General features: G+C 43.9%; 1 protein-coding gene across 5 annotated transcripts in view; it reads right to left on the bottom strand.

Annotated features, from left to right (window-relative positions):
* Nucleotides 1-22,234, bottom strand: part of pi4kaa (phosphatidylinositol 4-kinase, catalytic, alpha a) — a 34,157-nt gene that overhangs the window by 8,859 nt on the left and 3,064 nt on the right. For 2 of the 5 annotated variants that reach the window (XR_002922237.2, XM_024299393.2), the window contains exons 5-41: nucleotides 21,051-21,123; nucleotides 20,722-20,984; nucleotides 20,537-20,603; nucleotides 18,846-18,994; nucleotides 18,665-18,763; nucleotides 17,560-17,656; nucleotides 17,301-17,492; nucleotides 16,326-16,426; nucleotides 15,107-15,236; nucleotides 14,893-15,022; nucleotides 12,303-12,398; nucleotides 11,731-11,914; nucleotides 11,559-11,659; nucleotides 10,959-11,127; nucleotides 10,827-10,877; nucleotides 10,650-10,758; nucleotides 10,329-10,465; nucleotides 10,056-10,189; nucleotides 9,900-9,982; nucleotides 9,767-9,837; nucleotides 8,568-8,692; nucleotides 8,416-8,497; nucleotides 8,263-8,346; nucleotides 6,964-7,053; nucleotides 6,766-6,885; nucleotides 5,653-5,745; nucleotides 5,221-5,377; nucleotides 5,020-5,147; nucleotides 4,789-4,947; nucleotides 4,568-4,719; nucleotides 2,647-2,754; nucleotides 2,354-2,574; nucleotides 1,656-1,811; nucleotides 1,408-1,487; nucleotides 1,127-1,326; nucleotides 627-714; nucleotides 381-548 (exon numbers count right to left, since the gene is read on the bottom strand). Coding sequence is in view for 4 of the 5 variants with exons in the window: in XM_024299393.2 (XP_024155161.1) it covers nucleotides 381-548; nucleotides 627-714; nucleotides 1,127-1,326; nucleotides 1,408-1,487; nucleotides 1,656-1,811; nucleotides 2,354-2,574; nucleotides 2,647-2,754; nucleotides 4,568-4,719; nucleotides 4,789-4,947; nucleotides 5,020-5,147; nucleotides 5,221-5,377; nucleotides 5,653-5,745; nucleotides 6,766-6,885; nucleotides 6,964-7,053; nucleotides 8,263-8,346; nucleotides 8,416-8,497; nucleotides 8,568-8,692; nucleotides 9,767-9,837; nucleotides 9,900-9,982; nucleotides 10,056-10,189; nucleotides 10,329-10,465; nucleotides 10,650-10,758; nucleotides 10,827-10,877; nucleotides 10,959-11,127; nucleotides 11,559-11,659; nucleotides 11,731-11,914; nucleotides 12,303-12,398; nucleotides 14,893-15,022; nucleotides 15,107-15,236; nucleotides 16,326-16,426; nucleotides 17,301-17,492; nucleotides 17,560-17,656; nucleotides 18,665-18,763; nucleotides 18,846-18,994; nucleotides 20,537-20,603; nucleotides 20,722-20,984; nucleotides 21,051-21,123 (4,647 nt within the window). In the remaining variant the exon portion in view is untranslated. The remainder of the gene's footprint in view (nucleotides 1-380; nucleotides 549-626; nucleotides 715-1,126; nucleotides 1,327-1,407; nucleotides 1,488-1,655; nucleotides 1,812-2,353; nucleotides 2,575-2,646; nucleotides 2,755-4,567; nucleotides 4,720-4,788; nucleotides 4,948-5,019; nucleotides 5,148-5,220; nucleotides 5,378-5,652; nucleotides 5,746-6,765; nucleotides 6,886-6,963; nucleotides 7,054-8,262; nucleotides 8,347-8,415; nucleotides 8,498-8,567; nucleotides 8,693-9,766; nucleotides 9,838-9,899; nucleotides 9,983-10,055; nucleotides 10,190-10,328; nucleotides 10,466-10,649; nucleotides 10,759-10,826; nucleotides 10,878-10,958; nucleotides 11,128-11,558; nucleotides 11,660-11,730; nucleotides 11,915-12,302; nucleotides 12,399-14,892; nucleotides 15,023-15,106; nucleotides 15,237-16,325; nucleotides 16,427-17,300; nucleotides 17,493-17,559; nucleotides 17,657-18,664; nucleotides 18,764-18,845; nucleotides 18,995-20,536; nucleotides 20,604-20,721; nucleotides 20,985-21,050; nucleotides 21,124-22,234) is intronic. The other 3 variants (XM_024299395.2, XM_024299396.2, XM_024299397.2) reach the window with 3 other exon arrangements.

Below are 22,234 nucleotides of genomic sequence, written 5' to 3'. Positions count from 1 at the left end.
AAAAGAGAGGAGGAGAACAAAAGAGAGGAGGAGAACCACAAGGAGGAATCAAATAGAGGAGGTGCTGTGAGCTCCATGTGTTTGGAGACGCTGTGAATCTGATGAAATCCTGAAGAAGTTTGGAAATGCATGCTGGGTAAAGGAGGTGTTATAAGGCAGGGGCCCTCTAACTACGGCCCGTGGGCTGGATGCGGCCCTCCTTCACATCTGGCCCGGCCATCCAAACACTATCATGATTTTTTTTCCCACATAGAACGTAACTTTTTATTCCACCGTTCTGCAGTCTGAACTGACGTCTGGATATTTACTGGTTTAATTCTTCTGTGTGGCTTTCTGGAAGTCTCTGGTGTTCAGACACACCCTGTGGTTGTCACACCTACCGGAGGAAAGGAGCGCAGCACCTTCACCCCGTACTGCGCGGTGAGAGGATGGGGGGGGTACATGCTGCTGAAGTAGGACAGCCCCGTGGGGGGGTCCGCCGGGGCCCAGCACAGGATGTGGCTCAGCTCCGGAGAGTCCGCATCGATGGTGTGCCACGTCACCAAGAACTGAAAAAGAGCGACAGGAACATCAGCCTCTATTCCCACCTGTGATGGGCGGGGCTTGGCCGCACAGACAGGTCGTACCTTCACGGCCTCGGGGACGTCACTGACCGCTCCGGGATCCAGCCTGACCAGTCTGGTCACCTCAGCAACAATGGCGTCGTTCTTGAACCTGGACAGCAAGACGTGGAGAAGTAAGTCAGAGGAGACTCCGCCCACCACAGGATGAAGGAGGACAAAGAAACTTCCTCTCTGCCTTTTGGTATCTCAATCACTTCAGGGTTCTCCACTGAAAGTCCTCCTGAACCCAGATGTACGAGAGATGTTAAAAAAGACACAAACTTGTGTGTAATCACTAAAAACTGATTGGTGGTCCAATCATGAGCCCTGAAGCTGCCTCAGTGGGCGTGGCTTTTCCTGCATATTAATTTCCAACAGGAAGTGGTTTATTAACGTCCTGTGTGGTCACACGGGAGCCTCAGAGCTGAGAACAAACCAGGGGAGGGGCTTCACCCGACCGTCCCCGCACCACCGCAGACGTCTTTGACCGTTCTGCAGGACAAGAACAGACGGCGAGCGTCCACCTTGCTGGCAGCTGCATGGCCAGGTAGGGCGCGATGCTCCACGCCAGGTTGACGTTGTCCTTCCACTGCTTCTCCGTCAGACTGATGTACTTGGACCTCCAGTTGGCGATGCTGGTTTCCACCGACTGCTCAGTGGCGATGACCAGCTCCTGGGCGGAGAGCGGGTTGTACCACGTCGTCAAGCGCTCGATCTCACTGGCCTGAAAACAGGGAGGAGTCGGTGAGAACGTGCGTGGGCGGGCGGGCGATGAGGACGGAGGCGAGCGTCGATCTCGTCTCACCAGGAGCGCCAGCAGCAGAGTGCGGCGTTTCATGTAGTATTTGTGGAGCTGCGTTCCGCGGTTACTCTTCTTAGATGTTCCTGGAACCAGAAGAACACAGATAGTGATATGAAAGGCGGGTCAGCAGGACTGCATACAAAGAGAACAAATGATTTACGTCCCATTTCAAACTGTTCCCAATTCCAGATGTTCTAGTAATAAATCAGGATCTGGTCTATCGGATCTGTTTTCCAGGTGAGCAGGACTACCTGACTTCTTGGATGTGGTGGACATGCCGCTGGACAGCGGGTAGGTGTTGATCCAGCCCTGGCCGCTCTGCTGCGAGCGAGCGCTGGAGTCGGCGCCGCTCCTGAGGTCGGCGGCGTTCATGACCGACAGGCTGTTGAGGGAGGCGTCCTGGTTGTCTGTTTACACACAGAGGCAGTGAGGAACACACCAGACGACCGGCAGGCGTCTATCAAAACACTGAGGACGTGATGAAGGGGGCGGGGCCTTTCTCTGCCGCTGTGATGGTCATGCGTTCAGAGCGCTCATGGACGTGATGGTGGAAGCCGCCCGGAAGCCCAGGCGGCGGGGTTCCGGGCGGCGTCCACCAGAAGCATGAGGATGAACCCTGCTCTGGGGGTCACCGGGGATGAAGGGGGAGGAGCTTCTTTGGTGGAAAATTTGGGTTTCTTGTTGCGATACCAAACCGGTCCATCGTGGAGGGGGGAGCAGACGGGTGGGCTGATGGAGAGTCATGCATCTGGATGCAGCTGACAAATTTGTGCTTGTCCTTACAGCTGGGGGGTGAAACCGAAGCCAAACGCCAAAAAAAGGAAAAAATGGTGAATAAATCTGACAGGAGGGAATGGATACGGACTGAACTGTGAGGACAAGCAGCATCAAATTTGACAACGACATGCCCCTGCTCAGAGCAGTCCGAGCTCCACCGCTTCAGGCTTACTTAAGATCGAAATCGGAGTGGTGCTGGACACGATAAGCGATCCGAATATCCCAGCAGAGAGAGTGCTCGGGGCTGGGGCGGTACCAAGCTCACCAGGTGCGACCAACTGACACGCCGCCAGGTACTTCTTGTCCGACAGGATGCTGGCGTAGAAGCGGATGATGATGCAGATGTCCTCGCGGAGGTGCTTGTCGCCCTGCGTGGGGAACTTAGGGGCGACGCTGCAACGACCGGATCAAACTCTGATCATCTGAGGTCGCTCCGACGGCGAGCGTACGCGTTCAAAGCTGTACCTGAAGTAGTCGAAGGCCGTGGAGTAGATCTTCTCTCGGAGGACGTTCCTCACGGTTGCGTTGGTGACGACGTCGGAGTGAAGCAGAGCCAGACCCAGAGTCAGCAGCCTGAGGAAAAGCCTCCGTTAGCATCGAAGCTGCAAACCCGTCCAGAACCAAAACTCTGACACAACTTCTTGATCACACACGTCTACTTGATGTGGGTCAGAACGTCTCAGTGAAATCGAAAATCTAGGGATGTAAACGATATTAGATATGCATCGAAAAGTAAAGCAATCGTTTGAAATCCACAGATATGAACAAGATTATGTTGGTTAAAGTTATAAAATCACTTCTGGCATAAATAATCGATTTCTAGTAAACAGCAGTTTCGTTTTCAGCTTTTTTCTACCGTCTTTGTCTTTTTATGCTCATGCGATGCAAACAAAAAGACAAAAGATGAACACATTTCTCTGTCAAATGCTGTATATTATTATTCATAGCTTTAAATCCCATTTAAATAAGAAATATCGAGATTTTAGTATTTTTGGTAAAAGTATTACACTTTATCGTGTCACCAAAATGTTCGTTGAATCTTTTACGTATTGATTGGTGGACCACATATCGAGTATTGAATCGTCTGAGAGGGAAAAATAAACACTCCTATTAAAAACTAAAGAACTTTTCAAGCTCTTAATTTGAAAATCCTGAAAAAAAATATTGCTGTTTTCTTACCCAAACTGATGCAACAGATTTGTTTCCTCTGATTGTTTCCTTTAAATCCCCACAGAGCCAGAATATTGAACACTCTACAAATATTTCTTTAAAACTAGCAGCAGGATCCAAACGTGTTCGTTCTGAATCCAGTCTCACAGACGGGAGGAGGATGTGAAACTTGTTCTATTTGATGATGACACAATTTTTTGTTTAGGAAACAAATTAAGACATTTAATACAAGATATTGAAATTGGAATGGTTAAACTTAAATATTGATTTAAGAATAATAATATTTAATTGAGTTTAGAAAAGTCTAAGTTTTTGTTTTTTGCTAAAATAAAATAGATTTCTTGGGTTAATTATGGTTGAAAAAGGAAGCTGCTTATGATATATATTAAAGGCAAAATGGCTAAAATTGCATTTGTTTTGGATAACATGAATTACTATTTATCCTGTAACGTGTTCAGAATGTTTTATTTATGTTTATTTCATTAACCGTGTTGAATTGTGAGGTGATGCATATAAAATGAACACTGTTACATTTACAGCAGGAAGAAGTTATTTGAATAATTCATAAAGTTGGATATAGAAAACATACTTGTGGATCAAAGATTGATGAAATTTGAGGATTTAGTAAATCATCAAACTTTATTAAGGATGCTTAAAGTTCAAAATAGAGAGATGCCAGAGAGTCTGTAAAAGTGATTTGTTTTCTCCTCAGAAGATAAAAAAGAAATCATTAAAATACCTGATTTTAAGTTTCAAGTTGCTCCAAGTGCTTTAAAGCAGACATGTTTTTCTTTTGTTGGAGTAAAAGTTTGGAATGCTCAACAGGAAATCTTGAAAAGTTGTACTAATAAAATATTGTTTAAAAAATATTTGTAAAGACAAAAGTTGAGGAGCTGTAATGTTAGTTAGTGGAGACGGGCGCTAAGACATCTCGGATCGTCTCTTTGGATTCTCTTTTTTAGATTTGTTATAAGGCAGACATGAAATAAGAATGTTTCTCTTCTTACTGCTCCTTCACTGTCATGAAGATGTGTGGACTTTTGTCGTGTACTGACTATGTTAATGCAATGAACGGGAAAATAAAACAATCTTCAGGACTTGGTCAGCTTGTCAGAGACATTTCTTTTCAGTCCACAGACGTCTAAAAACAGCTGCTACGATGGTTTAAAATCACCCTGATAAAATCCGGTCATTTGGACTCATAAACCTCGTTTACCTGAAACGAGGTCCAATGGCAGCGACGTGGCGATTGAGGCTGCTCTTTGCCCCGCCCACATCCAGCGACAAAGAGCGCTGCAGCAAACAGCAGAAGATCTCCACCTGATCCGCACTGGAGTACTTTGCGATCTCAAACCTCTGAACCAGAAACTGCAGAAAACACATTTCTTTAGAGCAAAATCAAACGTTGGAGGAGGAACCGAGCCGGTTTTACCAGACCTCGATCCAGATTTGGTGGGGGGTGACGTCTGGAGGGCACGGCACGGGCTGGCTCTCTTCAGACGCAGCCAGAGGATCCGCCTCCAGCTTGGCGTCTGAGAACAGGCCCATCTTCAGCTCCACGGTCATCTGCCACGCCCCCGCCATCTCCCGCATGAACTGCAGCAGAAGGAGAGCGTCAGCATCTGAGCGCGGCACCAACAGACCCACGAGCGTCGGTCGGCGCCGCACCGGCACTTCCGCTCCGGCTCGCGCCGCCAGCAGCCACTCCCAGCAGGCGATGGCCGTCTCCATGCCGTGCTCGGTGAACATCTTCAGAGGAGACCAGCAGAGGTGGTGCAGCAGCTGAGGGTCGCATTCTGGCGAGGAAACGGGAGTCAGAGAGCAGAACCGCAGAGTCCAAACACACCAGAACCGGAGCCACGGCGCAACCTTTGCTGCTGATGAGCAGCGCCGCCAGCTTGAACATGGCCTCTGTGAAGGCCTCGGGCTGGGCGGAGTCCAGGGCCTCGCCCATCTGCTTGATCATCAGCCGGTTCAGGTCGGACTGTCCCCGGACCGCCTGGGCGAAGTGGATCATCCCCGACACCTTCAGCACGGAGAGAAACTTTGACCACCAGTTTACTCCGTTTGAGTCCCACCAGCCAGGAACACCCTCACAGTGACGCCCCCTTCAGGGAACAACATGAACTACAGACCAGGGCTGCCAGGATTAGTCGACTGAACGACTAATTTAATAGTCGATTAGTCGACTAATCAGAATAAACTCATCGGTGATTAGTCGACTACTAAATAATAATTTGTGGCAGCCCTGCTACATAAACACTTAAGACACGAATACACAAAAACTGAAGAAGACGCTACCTCCCCGGCGTATCTATTCCTGAGATTGAGGGAGGCCATGAAGTTGGAGTAGTCCTTCTTCACACAGGTCGGTCTCTCCGTCAGCTGAGTGGACTAACACAAGAGGAACATTTGGTTAGAAATGTTTGCAAATGTTCTCAGAAAAACATTCGGGCTGTAACGAAAGAATCTCAGCGATTGGCGTTCCTAGTGTTGCCATGGCGGCGCAATGCTTTGCAGCGGCTTCTGTAGCTCCCGGAAAAAGGTCTTTTTCTAACACTTTTTAGTGGTAATTTAGAAACCACTTCGCGTCTGAAGTATAGCTCGACTGAACTCATGAACATCTGGAAGAGTTCAGTTAGTTTTAGTTTATATCCAATAATTTAAAGTCATCACTTGGAAGACTGCATCTCCTGAGGTCTGCAGCATGGCGGGACAGACCAACGGGACCAACTGTCAAGAGGAAGAGATGCGCCCAGAAACAAAAACGAGGCAAGCGGGCGGCTGCGCAGGTCCGGTTGATGGCCAGCAGAAATTCGCTGTCCAAAAATGTGCTCATAAGCTTGACCCTCCCTTGCATGAAGGAGGAGCTACTGTCAAGAGTCTTTAGCCTGAAGCTTCATTTGCAATACATAGTGGGTTACAGATGATGTTGAGACATCAGATATATATTATAAAGATTTCCACAAAACCGTCAGTAATCCTGTCTCCATGTCTGGGTTCATGAGATCATTCAGAGACTCTGGATGAGCTTCATGATCTACAGCAGGAGCTGCAGCTGAATGACGGCGCTTTCAGCGGTACTTCTGTCTCTCTGTGACCCAGTTTGATGACTTACTGACCCGCATTAGTCCAAGGAGGAAAAATAAGAATAAAATGTGATTCTTTTGATTATTATCTCAATCCAAATAAAAAAAGTTCAAGAGGAGAACGATCAGATTCTCCTCCATGTTGGTTTTGAACTTCCCGATTGGTTGATGCAAAACTCAGATGCTTGAATGAAGCTTTTATAATACAACAAACGAGCTCTAATCAGAGAATATCAGTGAGTGGTGTTCCTCAGGGCGCCTCGCTGGGGTTCCCTCTTCTTCAATAATAAAATGAACGTTCAAACCGCTCCAGTTCCTGACTCACCCCCAGAGTGCTGCTCTGTCTGTTGTAACCGGCGAAGTGTAAGATGCTCTCGGTGGCCATGGCCAGGCCGGTGTGCTGCGACAGACCCGACACCCAGTTCTGATGCTTGTTCAGGTACTCCTGGGAAATGAGCAGAGTTTGTGTTAGAACAGATCAGAGATGAACATTTTGTCTTCAAGAGAAACGAAGATGAGTCACCTGTAAGTGAGACTTGGTGACGGACGGAGCCCATTTCATGGCTTCTTTGAGGATCTCGCCACAACGCGCTGCAAAGTCCTTCACGATGCTCTGAGAGGAGAACAGGAACAACATGAAGGTACTGAAGGGCTTTTCTGACGGGAATTTAGAACTAAAAAATGTGACATTATTTAACATCTAAGAGGTGACATTCCCTCCAGTTTCATTTGTTTATTTTGGGTCACTCTTCATTGTTTAAAACCTTTTAATTTTTTTTTTAATTGAAAAATGTAACTAAACCAAAAGATTCCATGAAGTTTATTTTGCTGCCAACTGTTTGGTAAAATTTAAAATGACCATTTTGCAAAATAAAAGTGGAAAAACACATTTAAAATGCTAAAACAAATACATTAAAATACTCAGTGTCATGATGTCAAATATCACAATATCTCAAAATCTGTCATAAAAAAACAAGAAAACAATGATTTTAAAACCCTCTAATTTCCTAAAAATATTCTGAAATGTAAAATATTTTTTCTATTAAAAAGATTATTTAAAAAATTGTAACAAAAATTGTAACTAAATCAAACATAGTTGGATTTTTGCTGAAATGTTTTCTAAAAGCTAAACAAGTTTATTGAGGCAAAAAATAATTAATTCCAAAAGACAAAACTGAAGCCAAACCCACAGAAAATAATGAATTAATCCTTTTTTTAAATTATAAAAAAACTAACACTTTATAACTATCAACAAATGACAAACTGCTAAAACAGACCTACAAGCTAAATGACAGAAATGTAGATCTAAGAAGATAAGCAGCCATGACTCATCCTAAAAACACTATTTGTATGCATATCTATAAATATATACAAAAAAAATTAAGCTCAAAATGTATTTTCTGAGTATTTCTTAATTTAAATTGTGAAACACGAGCAGACAGAAAAATGTTTTTTGAAGAAGATTGTATTTGTGACGTAGAAAACATGCTAGAATATGTCCTTTAATTTCTAGACTTAAATTTAGAAATTCACAGTAATTTTGGTAAAAATGTGTTTGAATTTATTTTTCGGTTTTATGTGAAGAAATGAAAATGTTTCATTGTAATCAAAACTTCATTAAAAAGTTCATGTGTGTTAAATGTTATCAGGGTTCAAAGAAAGCCGGCTGATTGGTTGAACTTCACACATTTTCACCTCATAAAATTCGACCTTCTTTCAAAAACGTTTGGACGTCCGTGGAGAACATTTTTCAAACCTAAAATGATCTTAAACTCTGACTGATGAATCTAAAAATGGAGGATAAATCTTCTACAGGACAAACCTCTCTGGCCTCATACGTGTCGGGGACGGTGATCCTGTACGGAGTATCTGGGATGTCGTAGTACGGCTGGTCTTTGTGAATGTCCTAAAACAGATCAGACAGAATTAAAAACCGTCACCGTGTGAAGCCTCTCTGGATGAAGCGTGGACTCACCGCGCTGAGAGACAGAGACAGCGTCTGCAGGATGTCCAGCATGGTCTTCAGCACTCGACCGCTCCACAGCAGGTGAGGAAACCTGAGAGCAGAGAGCAGCTCAGGAACCTCTCCACCAAACTAAACGTCTGACTTAAACCTGCTTTCCTCACGTTTCTGCCAGCCCAGACAGATATTTGTCCGCCACTCTGCGGATCCTTTTGTGGATGTGGTTGAAGTTGACCAGCAGGAACTGAGCGTGGCGCTCCAGCTCCTCCTCGTGGGCTTTGGTTTTTGCCTGAAAACATTTGTAAAACGTGTAAATAATAAAGATTTCATACAGAAATGTGGTCGGTAAATTACAGCTGTTTTAAAGACTAAAAAACATTAAGATTCAAAAGTGGAGCTGCTAAAATGATGCAATGTTGGATGTTTTCACTCGCTGCATTGTGGTCAGGAGATGTTTTTCTAAATATATTCATTTTTAACTGTTTTAACACTGATTGTTATTGGAAATGATTGTGTTTTTGATGACTGATACGTCTTTTAAAAGTTGTAAATTCAGTAAGCAATAATGACCTTCAAATGTGTCAGAAATTAAGACTATTAATTAATTACAGTCTATTAATTTTCTATTATTTACCAAAACCATGATGAAATGAGTTTTAAATTTCCTGTTGTTAATGATAAAATCATTAACTTTTATTTATTATTGCAATTTATTAAAAAAAAATATAGTTCATTAGTTTTAAATTCAGCTAAAAAAATCTGTTTGTTTTTGAACTAATCCAACAACACTTTTTAAATGTTGTATGTGTGAAAATGGTAAATAACGTACGATATACATCCATCCATCCATCCATCCATTCATCCCTCTATCCTAAAAAATAAAACTCTAAAATCTTTCTCTATTTTTAGCTAAAAGTTTTCCTAAATTTTGTATTTTTTATTTAATTAATTGAATCATAAAAATATAAAGTTTGTAAGATATAAAGTCAAAACAAACATAAAGATATATATTTTTTTAATTGATTGAGGCTTATTTGTAAAATAAAAACTTCTAAAACATGAACTGGCGTTCCACAAGGATCCTTCCTTGAGCCGCTTCATTTTAGTAAAGCAGCTGTTTTAAGAGGACGTATTAAATTTCCCATGAAGCTCAAACTCATCATTAAAATATAAGCTAAAACATTCAGTAAATCAGAGTACACTTATGTAGAAAAAAGATCATGTTGGTTCAAGAGATCAAGTTATGAAATTAAGTTTTAACAAAAGATCAGCTGATCAGACTGTGTTTATTTCAGACTTCTACAGTTTATCAGACCTGAAGACAGCATTTAAAGACAGAAAAAGCGTGATAAATGTGTCGTACCTTTTCATCCATCATCTGAAGGAAGACTTCAAAGACCTTGTCGCTAACGGCGATCACACACTGCATCATACCTGTGAAAGGTGTCGAGTGTAAAGAAAACTCCTCTGAACGTGTTGGCGTTTCCTCGTCTTACCGGACTTATCCTTCTGGATCGCCCTGTCTTCAAAGTACCGGAACATGACCTGAAAGCGGTCCGAGTCCAGAGAGCGCAGCATCCTGACAGAGCGGGACAGAGATCAGAACCAGAACCGGAGCAGGAGCGGCCCAGCGTGCGCCGTAGACTCCGTACCTCATGTACTCCAGTCTGTAGACGGACAGCAGGTACGTGGACATGGCGAAGTCCAGCTTGTTGATGAGGCCGGCCACCTCGGGAGGGGGGTCCAGCAGGTTGATGATGGTGCTCCGCAGGTCATTCAGCTCAGCCTGGAAGAGAAGAGCATCCTCTGACCCTGCTGTGTGTGAGGGGGGTCGCCGCCATGGGAACCAGGGCTGCCACGATTAGTCGACTAATCGACTATTAAAATACTCGTTTGTAGCAGCTCTAATGGGAACGCGCTCGTACCGGAGTCACGGTGTCGTTCTTCAGCGCCGAGTTGTACTGCAGCTCCGAACGCAACGGCTCTCCGCTGGGAAACGTCAGCAGCGGCGATTTGGTTGCAATCTCACAAACTCCTTCATACCACTCCTCCGGCCACAGACCTGAGCAGTTCGGTAAAAGAAGTGGACCAACACAGACGATAATTAAGGCCTCTGATGTTTATGACTCCAGGTATTCATGAAGAAAGACAACAGTTGTAACCAAAGGAAGTTTGATGACTAAAAGTGTGATGATGCTGCATCAGAATCACAGAGTTTAGGTGACAGCAGAAACATCAAACTGCACCTGAGCCCTCCACAGCGAAGCCCATGACCACAGAGTAGAGCCAGAAGTCTCTGAAGAGCTTCTGCAGACGAGGCTTTGCCTCCTTGATCGGTGGCAGTCTCTTGGTCAGCTGAAGAAAAGCAGAGAGGATGAGACGGAGAGGAGGACAGAAAACCTCCAGACATGCGGAGAACTCACCACTGCGATCACTGGAATCAGAACCCCGAGGTTTCCGGCGCTGCTGGACGCCTGCAGACCAACAAACAGTCATGAAAAACTCTCGTTTGGAAGACTTGGTGCTGTAACACGAGTGGGAGGGGCTTCTCCTACCTTCAGGGCGGGGCCTTTGTCTGAGGCCCTCTCGCTGGCTCTCTTCCCCTCCAGACCCAGCTGGACGAAAAGCTCCAGCAGGTTGACCAGCAGCTCGTCCACCATTTGCTCCGCCTGCAGGTTTGCTGCGATGTTCCCCAGAGCGTTGATCACAGCCAGGGAGCAGTGTCTGCGCAGACCATAGACTGTACATGAGACCTGGACGGACTGACCCCGCCCCCTTGGTGTTCCAAACTGGAAGTACCCACAAAACGCCATAGACTTCCATAGAGAAATAAACCGCTGTTCCTCAGTCATTCTATTGGTCTGATAAAACATTCTGGCTCTGATACTTTTTTAACCTTTTTATATTTCTGTAGCTCAAGTTATAAACTGACCAATCAGGTTCCTTAGTAAAAGTAGGCGGAGCTTGCTGGCCAACGCTGCTGCAAGTGAAACGTAAAGCCTCGTGTCCACTGAGCGGTCCGGTCCGGTATTTTGAGAGTTTCCATTGTAAACAGTACGGACCCGATGATTAGAGAATCACTGAAGCCTCAACAGAATTCTCTTCTCTTAAACGCTGATTAGAGCTGCCATAAACGGTTAGCAGTGGCGTCTCACCTGTATCCGTGGTCTTTGTAGTCTTTGGTGGAGTAAACCATGGAGCTGGCTCTGACGCTGATCTGCTGGAACAGGTTCCACACCTCCTGGTAGATGTATTGCTACATGAAGGAGACGGAATGTCAGGTTTTTTGAAACGAAGGAGCAGAGAGCAGACGGGAAGCAGCCTCACGTTTCCCGTGATGACCATGCAGCCCAGCTGGTCGATGATGAGGACGTCCAGCTGGGACGGCGGCTGGCAGAACTTCTGCTGCAGGATCTGCAGGATAGGCTCCATCACCCGGGGAGTGTCCCGTAAGGCCACGGCGATGTGACCCAGAGCTCTGATGGTGTGGTCCGTGATCAGGTGGGCGTCCCTGCGCCAAAGAGGAGGAGTCAAGTAATTCTATCCGGCCCTCCAGATCATTTTATTTTATTGTTATTAAAGACCCGATGTTATCTTGAGCTCATTTCTAACTTGTATAATTTTGACAAAATGTATTTTAATACAGAGTAACATATTGAAAGTTATTTAAGGTTTAAGTTGATTTATTCTGGAATAATATTCCTGCATTTTTATTATTCATAATTATGTTAAAAAGTTACAGTTTTAAAGTTTTAAAAATGTAGTTTTAGAGTGTTAAATAAATGTTTATCCTGTTTGTCCCGCGACCTCAGGTGTGTTTTGGATTTTGGCCCCTGTGTGATTGAGTTTGACCCCCCTGCCCTAAACGAACGAGCCGATCTTCTCTGTAGGTCACCTACTTGTCATTCTCCTGGTGGATGTAGAGGCGGTTGGACAGACTGGCGAGGAACGCTTCGACGATGACGTTGTCCATGGTCAGACCGGCCTTCAAGCACCTGAGGAGACGAAGATTCCAACAGCTTCAGTTTTAAGGAGCAAAAGTAAAATTGTTCCTGTTTGAATCCTAAAAGTGTTCAAATAAACTTCAGGAATTAACTAACAGTCGGTGAAGATTCTCGTTCCTCCAGGTGACGGTTCCAAACACCTCTCATCCATGTGGCTTCGTCATTCTTACGATTGATGAAGCCACATGGATGAGTGGTGAAGTGTTTGGATAAAGAAGATCTTAAGTCCAGTTGCTGAGACTCAACTTCAAATGAAGTGACCCGTTCTTCATCACAAACCTCAGAGATAAAATAGATTTGTCTGCAAAAACAAATGGACCCCCCCCCCCCCATTTTCTTAACGTGGTCCCGTTTGAGGACTTCAAGATTCCATCCTCATTTCACTCGTAGTATCCGTAGAGAAGTACAAATGTAGTTCCTCACTAGTATGACAGTGCCAGCAGGAATATAACAATAAGTTAAAAGATTCAAATTGCAGTGAAATAGAACCAGCATTCAGTTATTATAAACCAGTGTTGCTGGAGCCTATCCTAGTGAAAGTAGAGTTCCCCCTGGAGGTGTCGACATTGACACCTTTTACTACAGTGCTCCTCAGAATTAGAGACGTGAAGGATATATATTTTTAAATGTATCTAGTACTTTGAGTAACACATTCGGTTGAAATTAGGGGTGTAACGGATCACAAAACGCTCGGCTTGGATCGTGTCGCTGTTTTAGGGTCACGGTTAGGATCGTTTTTTGGATCAGGAAAAAGTAAAGAAAAAAAAAAAAACAAGAGGATGAAAGCCTAAAATTACTTTTTGAAAAGCTTTAAAGCATATATTTGAGATAACATAAAGTACTTCAAAGCATAAATATACACTCACACATCCTTAAGCTTTGAACATAAACTAAATGTAAAAACATGTAGTTTCTGATGACATTTACATGTGTAGAGACTAAATCTACAAACACTGAGAGAAAAGAATCATGAATATGCCCCCCCCAGTCCCCAATGTCCAAATTTAATCTAAAATGAAAAATCAAAATTAAACTTTCATTATATTTTGTTATTAATTGTAGTATTAAAATTAACTGTGGGAACATTTCAATATTTCAAATAATGATTATTATCCGTGGTACATGTGCAGGTGAGGCGCTGTCATGCTCGCTTTTCCTGGGGATTTTTGATCCCTTTGGCTTGCCGTACTGCACTGTACAGTTCATGAATTTGACGCCATTTCCATTCGATGTGGACAGACAATTGATTTTAATAATGCGCTCGCGAAGTACACAGCGGCGGGGGGAGGGGGGATCCATCGTGATCCACGATACACGTGTGGGTCAAACCGTGGCTGGTGACCCATACGGACCACGGATTATCCGAGATCCGTTACACCCCTAGTTGAAAATCACAAACATGAACAAGATGGTAGAAAAGGTATGAACTCGATGAAGAATCCGTTACTGTGACACTGTGTCAGAATTCCTGTTTTGAGTCCAATAGTGGTGCAACATTTAAACGATTTTAATTCCTATTCCCATGATCCAACCGGATCGATTTGGTTAATCTGAGACAAGTTATTGATCAAAGTAATCAGAAATGGGTTAAATTCAGGCTTTCAGACAAAGAGCTGCAGGTTTGCATGAACAAGCAGGAACTTCAGCGTCGGACCGCCGAATTCAGCCGGATTCAGCCGGATTCAGCCGGATTCAGCCGGATTCTGCCGGACCTGCAGAGCAGAGCAGCAGGACGAGCTGCTGATCTTCTGCGTCTAACAGCGAACTTCAGAGTTTCCTCTTTTCCAAAAGAGAAACGCATCACTTCAGTTCTCTGCTCTCGACTTTCATTTGAATGTTTCATTGTTTTGATGCTTCCTTAAAGCTTCATAAATGTCACCAGTTCAGCTCAGAAAATACCCTAAACATTCAAAACATGCTGATTAGTTTGTTGACAAATTTTATTTTTGTTGTTTTAATAAAATTACACCTAAAACTTTCATTTTTTTGTTGTATAAACAGTTTGTTAAACATTTTTTGGGTTTTCCACAGCAAAATGAATCACATTGTTCCAGACAGAATTTTCTGTTTTTTTGCATGATTTTATGTCTAGTGTGTGAATATAACATATGACAAAATGACAAAATAAAGGTAGTGTCACATAGGGGAAGTTGTGCTGATTAAAATGATACCAACTAACCAAACAGGTAATCTTAAATTGGAAATACAGAAATGTCAAATATAGACAAAAACTGAGATTTAGGCCCTTAACTCTAGAGCGCCATCGCCGGGAGATTCTCACCCGAGTGGGTCACTGGGTAGAGTCTCACATGTCCCAGGAATGAGTGGACCAAAGACCAAGTGTACAATATTATTATTTATTTTTTTATGATTTTTTTCTTCTCAAATTCCTACTTTTTCAGTCATTTTCAAGCATGTTCTTAGGATCTTTTCCTCTGTAGTAAAGCGCAGCATGAGGACAATACTCTGTGTGGGCGGGGCTAACCTGCAGATGTTGTCGATGGAGATGTCCCGCAGCTGCTCGTACATGGAGGGCTGGCTCTTCCTGCTGGAGTGGGTGCTGAGGGTGGACTGCGAGTGTTCGTTGGTCACGTGGATCTTTATCTCGCCGCCTCCTGCCAGGAGAGAGCGTCTGTCAGTCTGCAGAGCAGCTGCTGGTGGGACGCTGAACCGCCGGTCCGTCCCTCCGCCGCCCTTACCTGGGATGTTCTGGCTGTGATATTTGTAGAGCTTCACCAGAACCGGAGACGGAACCACCAGGAAGTCTCTGAGGGACGTGGTGACGGAGTGGGCCACGACGGGAAAGCGCTCGCACAGGCGGCCCAAACCCTAAACCCAGAGAGGACTTCACCATGACACGACTAAAGTGGGAAACTTCTAATGATGATGAGGCTCCGCCCTCAAAATAACTCATTTACAGTCCCTATCAAATTAGTTTTCAAATTTCTAATAAAAAAATAAATACAAGAACAAACAGTCATAAACAGCAAGAATGTTATGAATTAATATCACGTATTTGAATTAAAATTCATTTAAATCCATAAAACCATTTTTTTAAAGGATAGTCCAGAACTTTTTGTTGATGATTCTGGACCCAGTGGTCTGTAGAGTTTTGATTTCTGCTTCTTTAGAAACACAGAGTTATAGAAGCTGAACTTCAGCTGCTTTTTATGAAAACTTCTAGAAATGTAATCAAAACAAAAACGTTTCTGGAGTAATCTTTGGTAAGCAGATTAAATTTGATGGTTCTGAGAAGGTAGTGGGGGTAGGTGGTTGGCATACGTCGGTACGACCAGGACCAATATATTCGGAACTACCGGTACTGTACAGTACTACCAGTGTGGAAATACACAGTACTGCGGGTACTGATGACTACAAAACTACTGGGATAGATGTGTACGATCTACCGATAAAAATCTATACAGAACTACCAGAACCACCGTATTTGGGTCTACCAGTACGGACTTATTCTGTTCTACTGGTACCAACGTATACTCTACTACTATTGTCCACGTATATGGGTCTACGAGTAATGACATATATGCTACTATTGGTGCCAAAAATACAGGTAAAAACACTACAACTTTACTATACTGGTAAAGTACAGTAGTACCAGTACAAACATAAACCAAACTACAACACGGATTTCAGTGCTTCATTTCGGTGTCAATCACTTTGTTCAGGTTTGCTGCACAATTCTAAAAAATCATTCTAAGTTTCTAGCGACTGTGGGCGGGCTCATATAAAAATGGGTGTGGCCATGACGGTGGGCGGAGCTTGAGTTAAATTGCTGAAGGGGAAAGCGAACACCACTGGTTTGCACACAGTTTAGGCACCAGAACCGTTTCAGAAGTACTGGTTCAGGACCGGCTAGAATCCAAACGGTACCCTTCCCTATCAGGGTGGGGGGCGTGGTACCTGTAGGCAGCAGATGAGGAGGGGCATGTGGGCGATGATGACTTTACTGGACGTCTTTGACTGCAGCTTCTCTGACAGTTTGGTGCAAAGGTTTTCAGCTCCTGAAGAAAAACAGCATTTTTTTGGAAGTTATGATAATATTGATAAAAATAACGTATATCAGGTAGAGCTGCCACAAACGAATACTTTCACAGTCGACTAATCACAGATTATTTTTTCTGATTAGTCACCATTCGCAAAGTGGATGAAAAACTCAAAGCTGCTATAATGCTAGTGTGAATGCTGTAAGCTGAATTTGGCCGCTGAAGTTGATGAAATAGATAGCTAAAATCGCTGAAGCTGATAGCTGAACTTGCTGAAGCTGAAAACTCTGAAGCTGATAACTGAAAACGCTCAAGCTAATAGCTGAAATGGTGAAGCTCATGGCTGAAATCACTTACGCTGACAGCTGAAATCGCTGAAGCTCATAGCTGAAAACGCTGAAACTGAAAACGCTGAAGCTGATAATCCTGAAGCTGATAGCTGAAATCACTGAAGCTGATAGATGAAATCGCTGAAGCTGAAAGCCAGCTAAAATATTAGTTAAACTCCAACTTAGCATGAAAAAGCTGACAAAAAGGCTAAATTAGCCAAAACAGCTAGCATGTAGCTGAAATATTAGCCAAACTCCAAAATAGCCTAAAAGACCTTCTTAAATGCCAAAACAGTCCAAAAAGCCAGCAGAATACCATTATAACTTTAAACTTTACTACACTCTGACTCTATTATAATATAAAGTAACGACTAATCGACTATTAAATTAGTCGCTCACTATTTTAATAGTCAATTAGTCGTCGATTGGTCGGTTAATTCAAAAACTAAGTCCAGATGAACTTTTTTTATGAACAATAACAGCACTTTTTCATGTTTCTATCAGGTTATTGTGGCATAAAGTGGAGCAAAGAGCATGCTGGGAACCTGCGGGAGACGCCTCACCCTGCTCCTCGGTCACGGCCCACACCATCAGGTCCACGCAGGCGGCGTTGGCCTGGCAGCGCAGCTTGAGCGGGCTCAGCTCGCTCTGCAGATACTCCACGTCGTGCAGGATCCTCTGCAGCTCTGATTGGCTGCTGCTGAACTGCTCCAGGACGAAGTCGTGGACCTCCTTCACGTAGTCGGTCTGCAGGTCTGAAGCACACGGCGGGCGTGAACCAGCGGCTTCACTGAAGCACCGCCGCTGCAGACGATCGCTCACCTTTCATGTTGTACAGCGTGTCTCTGAGCATTTTGAAGGTGGCGACGTAGAGCGGATCGCTGAAGGTTCTGTAGTAGAGCTGCAGACCCGGACTGATCTGTGAAGCAGAACCAGCGATGAAGCTCTAAATCAGGGGTCCCCAAACTATGGCCCGCGGGCCGGATCAGCCCCGCCTCCACATTTGGCCCGGCCCCCCCCACACACATCAGAATCGGCGATCGAGAACCACATAGAGCGTAACTTTTTATTCCTCCTTCTGCAGTCTGAACGATGACAGGAGAGAATATTTATTGGTTTACAGTGATTCACTTTTTCTTTATTATTATTATTATGTTTTCCTCTGTACGTTTTTTGGACGTCCACAGCTCTTCAGCTCTTTCAGCTATTAAGATATTCAGCTCTTTTTATGATAGCTTTTCGGACTTGGAGTTAAGCTAATATTTTAGCCACAAGCCTTTTTTTGCTAATTTTTTGCTTTTTTCAGTTATTTAGGGTATTTAGGGTCATTTAGCTTATATTTCAGCGACATGCTAGCTGTTTTAAATAGTTTAGGATTTTTTTCAGGCTTTTAGGTTAATTCAGAGTTTAGCTAATATTTTAGCTTTATGCTAGCTGTTTTGGTTTAATTTGGCTTTTTCTCCATTGTTTAGGCTAATTTGAAGTTTAGCTAATATTTCAGATACATGCTAGCTCTTTTTGCTAATTTAGAATTTTTTCAGTTTTTTAGGCTAATTTGTCATTTCACTAATATTTTAACTAGCCATCAGCTTTAGCATTTTAAGCTGTTAGCTTCAGCCATTTCAGCTATCAGCATTTTTAGTTATCAATTTGAGCATCTTCAACAGCCACATTCAGCGTACAGCATTCACACTAGCACTATTGCAGATAATGCTATTTATCTAGTTTTTAAAATGCTCTGGTGTTATTTTTTTATGAAGATTACAGAAATGAATTATTTAAAAGTTGGTTATGTGTAGCTTTCTGGAAAACCATAAATGTTTAGGTTTAGGCTGTGACTGGTACACTGTTTCTGTTTGCCTACAGAGAAGAAAACAGTTATGAGCCCCTCATTATAAAAAGTCTGGGGACCCCTGGTTCAAATCACAGAAGAAGTCAAACTGCTGTGGGACCGCCGTGCCTCCAGAAGCTCCGTCAGGACGCCGTCCAGAGTCTTCAGGAACGACTCCGACACCAACTGCTCCACCTGTTCAGAGAGAGACAGAAGGGGGGGGGGTCAGCACCGGATCGGCACGCCACCTGAGAACTTCCGGGATGTTCCTGCAGACCATGTGGAGGAGCTGTCGGAGCATATCCAGAGGGACCTGGAACTCTCCGGAGCTGCTGCCGGTGAAGAGCGGCGACACCGAGAAGCTGGAGCTGATGGTGGAGAAGTAGTAATCGGGGTCGACGGCGCTGCCATCCGGCAGGTAAGAACCTGGGAGGGGGTTTGGGAAAGAACATGGGACTGTGGTGAGCCTCAGGAGGAACCGAACCATGACCAGAGTTCAAAAAAAGGCAGCTTTCTGCCTCAGTTCCATCAGGGGTATCCCACAGGGCTCCCTACTTTACCCTCTGTTTTTTGGGTGATCAAAACTTTATGAACAAAATAGTCTTCTGAAAATTATACAAATATTCCCGGTCTACCTGCGTGAACACAACAAGTCTAGCACTGGGCTCACATGGTATCCAGTCCAGTTCGGCCTCTCCGGTGCTCCCAATCCATTTTGTTGGGCTCAAATTTTTGCCGGACGCCAGAGCGAGAATTTGGAGCAAACGACCTAAACTAGAATTTACGCGAACGAGTGTAAAGAGCATCAAGTACATTTAAACAACAAAAAAACATTTTCTGCTGTACTCGTTGTTTTCTCCTGGTTTAAACATGACATCACAGAGTCCAAGTCAAGGCCCGGGGGCCGGATCCGGCCCTCTGGATAATCCTGTCCAGATCATTTTTATTTTATTGTTATTAATGACCCGATGTTGTCTTGAGCTCATTTCTAACTTGTATAATTTAGACAAAATATATTTTTATGGAGAGTAAAATATTGAAAGTTATTTAAGGTTTAAGTTGATTTATTCTGGAATAATATTACTGATTGCACAAGTTCCGCTGACACAAGATCACACAGTGTGTGGTGGAGCGTCACATCGGTCATTTGACACCATGGATGATATGATGACAGTATTCTTCATGGACAAACTTTCTTACTTGTGGGTCCCAAAACATTCTAAAATTTAACAGAAGGGTCAAACCAGGTTCAGATTTGTGGCGTGTTTTGGTAATTCACCTCGAAAAAGAAGAAAATAACATGACATCTTGACAAAAATACGCTTTATTCTTGATTAAAAATTGGTTTAAAACAAAACATTTGGAGTTTTTGTTTCAAAACAGTTTTTTGTTCTAATTTTGGAGATATTTTCACCAACGGGTTGATGCACCTCAGGGAAAATCTCAGGGAAATGGTGCGTTCATGTGGTGTTGGAATAATCGGATAAATGACTGTCCGATTTGGAAATCACACATGGATGTCGGAAAAACAACAAATCTTCAAATACTACATGAATGCAGAGAAACTCTCTGCGCCTGAACAAAGGTGAATTTATTTGTAGTGTGCCACCTATGGAGAGACATTTGAACTACAAGGAAAATAAAACATTAATTCACGTCATCAAAGCCATTTATTCCAGTTTGGCAGGTCGGATTAAATAGTATAGCGGGCCGCATGTGGCCCCCGGGCCTTTATGATACTGCACATCCGAACAACAAACCCTCTTCTGATTCTTTTGAGCAGAAATTCTTCAGCACCTTTTCAGTTTTTACCATCGACTGTATATAAGAACTGGACCGAGTGGCCCCACCCTCTGACGTTCCAAACAGGAAGTCCCCCCTAGCTCCAAGAACCCAAAGTCCCACAGACTTCTACAGAGAGGAGTAACAGCTGAAGCATGAACACACTGTGGTGCTGGCTCGGCTCACCTTCAAAGTACTGGGCCGACGGGTCCACAGGTGAGCTGGGCGTCAGACCCGTTCTCTCCGGACTGGCCTGAAGTCAAACGACAAACTTCATTTAAAAACAGTCGTGTGTTCACAGATTCTTCTTCACATTTCCGTCTCATCTGGTCTCATAGAGGAAGAGGAGCATGCTGGGAAAAACGCCTCACCTGCTGGGACACGCTGGACACGGAGGAGCCCTTCCTCTTCAGCGTGTCTCCCTGACACACGGTGAGCAGCGAGCTCGGCAGGATGGAGCGGAACTCGTTGAAGGAGCGCCGCCGCGCCGCTTCGGCGTCCTCGCTGGTGGAGAGGGGCGGGGCGACGGCTCGGGGAAACAGCTTCGTCAGCAGCGGCTCGTCCGTGTTGCTGTAGCGGCCGAAGGCTCGGGCCACGCCCAGCAGGGTGGGGACGGTGTACCTGCAGAAGTACTCTGGACAGGAGGACACGTGAGGGGGTGAAGTGACAGGAGGGGGGAGAGCAGCAGAGGGGGGGGTACCTTTGTCATGAGCCTCCGGGTTCTTACAGACATCCTGCAGAACCTGCATGATGTCCATGAGCGCCTCCAGGACCTGGAACATGAGCAGAGACGCCGTCAAAGTCCGTCCGACCTCAAACCAGAGCTGGTTTACGCTTCAGAAAACACGGACCACACAGACAGGTTTAGGAGGTCTCTACATGACAGACGTAAACCTGGATCTGAGTCTGACTCAGCTCCTACACCTTTCTGTAAGTTACGTTTTTAAGACCCAGGAAATAAAAAATTCAGACCAATTTCTCGGCCTAATTTCCAGTATGAACGAGAAAAAACAAAATATTTGTCATTTGAAATACAGTTCAAATTTCAGTAAATTCAATTACAATTACTAGACCACAGAAAACCTTCTTTGCTTCATTACTCACATGTTGGTCCAGTAAAACTATTAGTGACTAATAAACCAAATGTGTGTGAACACCTGACTCTGGTGTTGTCTTTTGATGAAATGAAACAAAACGGACGCCTAAAGAGACCGTTTTTTCTTTTTTTTAACAATGTGAATTACGTATTTTTTGGCACGAACAAAAGCAAAAACATAAAAAGAACCAAGCATCTCTCATCTGCTATATAAGTAATCCTTCATTAAAAAAAGAAGATTTTATTTTTCTTTTATTCCTTTATTTTTTGTTCTTTTTTTCCCCTCTTCGTCCTCAGCAGTCTCACACTGCTGGGTTTTGTTATTTTAGTTTGGGGTTTGGTACTCCTGATTTGCGGGCTTTGTTTATTTGTTTTCTTTAGGTAGTTTTGGGGATCTGCTGACATGGCCGGGTCAGCAGTCTCTAGTGCTGCCACAAACGATTATTTTAGTAGTCGACTAATCACCAATTATTTTTTCAGATTAGTCGACTAATCGGGTTATGCGCAAACTGGATGTAAAGCACAAATCTTAACCATCATTAGCTTTAGGCTAACTAAAAACTAGATATATAGCATTACCTGTGATAATGCTAGTGTGAATGCTGTAAGCTGAATTTAGCTGCTGAAGATGCTGAAACTGATAGCTAAAAACGCAGAAGCTGATAGCCAATTAAAATATTAGCTAAATGCCAAATTAGCCTAAAAAATTGAAAAAGCCTAACTTAGCCAAGATTGCTATCATCCATCCATCCATTTTCCTAACCGCTTCGTCCCTTTCGGGGTCGCGG

This window comes from Oryzias melastigma, linkage group LG12 (genome assembly GCF_002922805.2).
Source record: "Oryzias melastigma strain HK-1 linkage group LG12, ASM292280v2, whole genome shotgun sequence".
NCBI classification, from domain to species: Eukaryota; Metazoa; Chordata; class Actinopteri; order Beloniformes; family Adrianichthyidae; genus Oryzias; species Oryzias melastigma.
Note: the sequence above shows the minus strand (reverse complement) of the source record. Positions and strands in the feature narration are given on the sequence as shown.